General features: G+C 60.3%; 1 protein-coding gene across 1 annotated transcript; it reads left to right on the top strand.

The window, feature by feature from the left end:
• Window positions 1-2475: 2475 nt before the first annotated feature.
• On the top strand, window positions 2476-4755 carry LOC137466370 (serine/threonine-protein kinase pim-1-like). The gene is made up of 5 exons (XM_068178131.1): window positions 2476-2496; window positions 3021-3159; window positions 3801-3980; window positions 4236-4385; window positions 4616-4755. Exons 1-4 carry the CDS (start codon window positions 2476-2478, stop codon window positions 4340-4342), a joined length of 447 nt encoding a protein of 148 aa, XP_068034232.1. The 3' UTR covers window positions 4343-4385; window positions 4616-4755.
• The last annotated feature ends 956 nt before the right edge of the window (window positions 4756-5711 follow it).

Here is a 5711-nt window from a genome sequence, read left to right as displayed (position 1 = left end):
CACGCTGCTGTTGGGGTGAATAATGCTGAAACCAGCCTGACTCCTCCATCCCAAAGTTCTACATCCCCAGAGGGAGATGAAGCTGTGGCAGGGCTGGAAAAATCCCCAGAGAAAGGAACAACCAAGTGACACCACTGAGAGCTCCTGCAGAGCTGCTGAGCTGGCCCAGCCTGGGCACATCTGACTGACAGGGCAGCACTTCAGACTAGAAAAGCCCCATCCAAATTTTAATGGCAGCGTCTCCTGGCATTTCCCTTCTTGGGGGCTGTGGAGATTCCTCCCTGCAGTGGGGACACCCCTCAAGGTCACTGCTCCAGGCTGAGCCAGAGATTTGCCCATGGTGGTTGGTCGGGGGCAGTGACATCAATCTCTGCTTAAGAACTGGTTTTTGTTTAATACAATTGCTTCAAAATTGCTTCCTGTTTCAGCCTGAGTGTCCCTGCAAGAACAGGGCATCTTTCAGGCAGTTCCAGAAGCTCAGGGATCTCATTTCATGAGGAATCTGGGATGCAAATGGCCTTGTAAGAAGGACAAAAGCAGAAGCAATGGACTAGAAATAATTAGAACAAATTACCCTTCTTCCAGACAAAGTCCACCAAGTCATTCCCTGCATTTCTCCTTTTCAAATTCTTTCCGTCACCTACTCTCAGAGGTCCAGCCTGTTCTGGTGCTTATCATGAACTGACTGTGCTCTTGATTTATACCAGCACTGGAGATGTAGAATCACCCAAACTGAACACAGAAACAAACTCCCTCTGTCCCATTTTCATGTTCTAGATCACTTTCCAGGTGTCCATGGAGATGTGGGAATGATTATCACACAACTCTCCATTTCTGGCTGCAGGCTCTGGAGATTCCTTCTCTGCATTCAGTCAGGCTTGTATTCCCTAACAAGTCCTGGTTCCACCTCCTGTTTCCCAAGGCTGGAACAGTCACAATGAAAACCTCACCAATGGCACAACTCCCCAGCTCACCAGGAAAAGAAAGGACAAGCTGTCAAGTTCTCCAAACCTTTGTCCTGCTCTGCTGCAAGTCCTGCTGCACTCCCGCTGTGGAAAGCCAAGAGAAGCTGCAGGTGGTGGCACATCTTGTGACAAGAGCTCAACCTGGTTCTCCAGGAAAGGTTCTTGAGAAGAGCAAACAGGACTGTGGAGAAGATTCCTGGAAAACTGAAACAGCTTTCCAGAAGTGAAATGAAAATTGAAAGAAACAGTCCAAGATGTTTTCCTCTATTTATTTCTCTGCTGCCTTTTTCCATCTTGCACTACTTCTCCATCCCATTAATTCCAAATGCATCTCACCTCTAAGATCAGTGACTTAGCGAGTTCTAGACACTCTAAAGTACCATGAGCCACACAGTTTGCCTTCCAGTATTCACTGGAAAGCAACGCTGGAGCCATAAGTGCAGGGCCAGGACCAGGGAATCCTTCAGCCAGGAAATGTGCCCCGACAGGGTTTGATCCTCAGCGGGGACAATGCACAGCAGCGACTGAGGAGATACCTCTGCCCCCATGCAGGAGTCCAGACTCTGGATCTGGGCTGAACAGGGCAAAGTTCCCGTGTTTGGACAGGCTCAGGGGCTGCCCCCGGGGAGCGGGGGGCTGGGCGTGGGGGTGAGCGGGCAACGGAAAAACGGACACGGGGACAAACGGCCCCGGAGCTTCAGTTGCAGCAGCAGCAGCGGCGGCGGCAGCAGCAGCAGCAGCGGCAGCAGTGATTTTGTTGACTTCCGATTCTTACTCCTCTCCCTCTCCCTCTCCCGCTGTCCCGCACCGTCTCCCGCTGTCCCGCACCGTCTCCCGCTCTCCCTTTTCCGCTGTCCCCTCCTCTCCCAGTCTCCCTCTCCCCATTCCCGGCCGGGCCATGCCCCCGGCCCGCCCCCGGCTCCGGGCGGGGCTGCCCCATCCCCGCCCCCGGCCGCCCCGCCGGGGTCTCGCCTCCGCCCGGCTCTGGCCGTGCTGGCGGTGGCGCTTCTGGGCGGGCATCGGTGCCTGGGGCTGGGGCAGCATCGCCTCCCTCTGGCTCCGCCTGGCCCGAGCCTGGCCCCGGCCCCGGCTCCTCCCGGGCCCCGCGGAGGACACACGCGGCGCGGCCGCTGCCGCCGCCTCCGCTGCGGCTCCCCCGGCCCGAGCTCCGCCGCTCGGCAGCGCGGCCGCCGCCCCCGAGCCGCCGCTGTCCCGTTGCCGGGAGCGAACGCCTGAGGAGGGCCGGCCCGGGGCGGTCGGGGGGCGGTCGGGGGCCGCTCCTGGCCCCGGGCCGAGCGCTGACAGCCGCGTCCCGCCCGCAGGGAAGGCGCAGCAGGGCCTGCAGGAGCGGTACCGGCTGGGTTCGCTGCTGGGCAGCGGCGGCTTCGGCAGCGTCTTCGCGGCCACGCGGCTCTCGGACGGCGCCCCGGTGAGCGGCGGGGCTGGCGGCGGGCGGAGGAGGAGGGGGCGGAGGAGGAGGGGGAGGAGGAGAAGGGGGAGGAGGATGGCGATGGACCTGGGGCTGCGCAGGGTGGGTGGTGAGCTCAGCCCGCTGCTGCTCTTGGCTTGCAGGTGGCCATCAAAAGGGTGCCAAGGAACCGCGTCCGGCACTGGGGCGAGCTGGTGAGTGAGCGGGGCCAGCGGCAGAAGCCGGGACGTGCCGGGCGGGGATGAGCCGAGGCCCGGCAGGTTGGGAGCCACCAGGACACCTCAAGGGAGAGCGGGCGTGGGGCCAGCGCAGGGCGAAGAGCATCCCGGGCTGGGTGAGGAGTTCCTGACCCCCAGCACGGCATCAGCCCCACTGATGGCATCGTGCTCCTCCCGCAGCCCGACGGCACCAGCGCACCCCTGGAGATCGTGCTGCTGGAGAAGGTCTCCACTGGCTTCCCCGGTGTCGTCCAGCTGCTGGAGTGGCTTGAGCTCCCCAACGACATCTTGATCGTGCTGGAACGCCCAGAGTGCTCTCAAGACCTGCACCATTTCATTCGGGCACGGGGGTTCCTGTCCGAGGAGGTGGCGCGGGATCTGTTCCGCCAGGTGCTGGAGGCCGTGCAGCACTGCACCAGCTGTGGGGTCCTGCACAGGGACATCAAACCAGGGAACATCCTGGTTGACCTGGCCACCGGGCAGGCCAAATTGATTGACTTTGGCTGTGGCACCTACCTGCAAGACACAGCCTACACTCGCTTTGCAGGTGAGCCCATGCAGGGGTGTGCTCTCGGTCCTGGCATCTCATGGCCCAACACCTCACAGCCCAAGCTGGGTGTGGCAGCAGGGATTCTCCCTTTTGCTGCCCTTCATGGCACTGAGATTTCAGCTGAGTTGTGATTGAGCAGGGCTGGGTGGGGAGCCAGCTTCAAGCCCTGCTGGAAGCCTTTGCCTACCACTCTGGGCAGGACTGAGGCTGGGGCTGGGACAGTCAGCCCAACAAAAACACGGGTGGGTGGGGGTAGCAGAGAGGGGGGCCGTAACCTGTGTCCCAGCCGGTTTGGTGTGCAGGTGAGAAAGGGCTTGGACTGCTCCACTCACCTGGTTTGTTTTGGATTCATGATGTTTTTGGGCAGTGCAGGCAGGGAGGATGAAGGCATGGTTTTCCCAAGCACTGGGTGGGTTTTTCCTCCTCATGGTCGGGCCTTGCCAGGACTTCTGCTGCCCTCTTCCAACCCCAGTGGCTTCTTTTCCAACCCCCAAGTCTGTACACAAGTCCCAGGTGCTGGCGAGAGGGCAGCGGTCATCCCGTGTGCCACTGGAGCAGCCCCCACACGCCCAGGGATGCTGGGGCCAGGCTCTGGGAGCAGCAGCATTCCCCTGATGAACCCCATCTGTATTCCACAGGAACACGGTCATACAGGCCCCCAGAATGGACCCACTTTCGATTTTACTATGGCAAGCCAGCTACCATCTGGTCCCTGGGCATCCTGCTGCACCAGATGGTCTGCGGGGAGCACCCTTTCAGGAGGAGCCAGAACATCAGCTGGGACCATCAGCTCTCGCTGCCACAACGGCTCTCTCAAGGTGGATCCTCATCTCTGGCCACGGGGGCAATGCCAGTGCTGGGAGACAGCAGCAGCTAGTGAGCATCCCGCTCTGGCAGCTGCTGAGGAGGTGGCACATGTCCTGCTCTCCTGCTCTCCTCCAAAACAGGGAATTGATGGGGAAGTTTGGGCCCAGCTCTGAGCACATCCAGCATGGCCTGGACACGGGAATAGTGGGGCAAAGCCAACAGGAGCCTTCTCCAGCTGACCGGCGGGTTCTGGTTTCTCTTCCCAGAGTGCCAAGATGTGATCAGGCGGTGTTTATCCATGCTGCACTCGGACAGGCCCTCGTTAGAAGAGCTGTTATGTGATCCCTGGCTGCAGGATATTGATCGGCCCTAGAAGAAGGGAGAGAGCCACAGGCACACTTTGATGCAAGGCACTGGTAAGTTGCAGCTCCACACATGCCTTGGCAATGAGAAGCAAAGGAACCCAGACATTTTGTCCTGCCTGTGTCACTGCCCAGGGGTCATCAGATGGGAACACGCAGCCCTTTTGCTGGAGCTGAGCTGCTCTGCCCAGCAATGGTGGCTGCCATCTGAGCTGGTTTGCTTGTCTGGTTCCCTGACAGCTGGGGCCCTGGGCCGAACCCAGACAGCCTGGGCTCACCCCCAGGGAAGGAGAAGGAGCTCCTGGAGGAGCTGTACCAAGTGGGGCTGCTGCTGCTGAGGACAGCAAGGATGACATCAAGGATGACAACCTCTTCCTCCACCTGGCCACCGGCAGCTGAGGATGATGGACTTCGATTCTGGCACCTTCTCCAAAGCCAGGCTCCACAGGGAATTAGCAGGTGAGTCCACACGCAGGGGGATGCTCCCAGATTTGGGCATTGCACAGCCTGGCCAGGAACCAAAGGTTCCCCCTTTGCTGGGGCGGATGCAGCTGATCCTTCAGTCGGCTGCCAGGCTGCTTTTGGCAGGGCTGGGGGGATGGGCTGGGGTGGTGATGAAATGGGAGTGGGCTCCTGGCCCTGCCAACAGCCCCCAGCCCCCACCGTGCCCCGGGCTGGGGCTGGGGCTGGGGCAGCCAGCCCGACACAAACAAACCCCCATGGTGGGAGCAGAGGTGGGACTCCAGAACCTGTGCAGGGGCTGCTTTGCTCTGCAGGCAAGGAAGGGCTTGGGCTGCTCCACTGCCCCTGTTTGCTTTGGGGTCACCGTTATTTTGGGGGGCAGTGCAGGGGGGAAGGGAGAAAGCCTGGGCTTCCCTCACCTGTGGGTGGGTTTTTCCCTGGCATGCAGGGGTTGGGCCTTCCTCAAGTCCCTGACAGTAATATGATTTTTGACCTTTTTTCTTGTTCCCCTTTTTGTCTGTAATCTATTTTCAATAATTTGTTGTGTGTTTTTCTAGAGGAAGCGTTCTAGCTGGGGTCCAGTCTGGATCAGGAAGTGCTTGGGAGCAACTGTGGCGTGGATGGGCCGTGCCCTTGGAGAAGGCTGAGGACATGGTTTGGGACCAGCTTTTCTTCCAGCGGGGGATGGCGTCAGGTGGGTCCCGTCTGCTTGGCATGGTGGGATCAGAGCTTTGGGGAGATGGCAGCGAGCACGGGAGCATCCTGCTCTGGGCAGCTGCTGAGGGCTGGATGTGCCGTGGCCGGCTGCAGGCTGGGCACATGTCCTGCCCTCCTGCTCTGCTCCCAAAGGCAGCAGGGATGGGCAGCTCTGGGCCAGCTCTGGGCACGGCCAGCATGGCCTGGGCACCGCGGGCGGCT

The sequence above is a fragment of the Anomalospiza imberbis genome, unplaced genomic scaffold (genome assembly GCF_031753505.1).
Source record: "Anomalospiza imberbis isolate Cuckoo-Finch-1a 21T00152 unplaced genomic scaffold, ASM3175350v1 scaffold_191, whole genome shotgun sequence".
Taxonomy (NCBI): Eukaryota; Metazoa; Chordata; class Aves; order Passeriformes; family Viduidae; genus Anomalospiza; species Anomalospiza imberbis.
This window is presented reverse-complemented; position numbering and strand designations above follow the sequence as displayed.

What these genes read in the sequence shown, in the direction of transcription:
- LOC137466370 (XM_068178131.1), top strand. Translation starts at nt 2,476, where the DNA reads ATGGACCTGGGGCTGCGCAGG. An exon ending in TGGACCTGGGGCTGCGCAGG is followed by an intron (nt 2,497 to 3,020) that starts GTGGGTGGTGAG and finishes GAGGCCGTGCAG; the next exon opens with CACTGCACCAGCTGTGGGGT. An exon ending in GCCACAACGGCTCTCTCAAG is followed by an intron (nt 3,981 to 4,235) that starts GTGGATCCTCAT and finishes TTCTCTTCCCAG; the next exon opens with AGTGCCAAGATGTGATCAGG.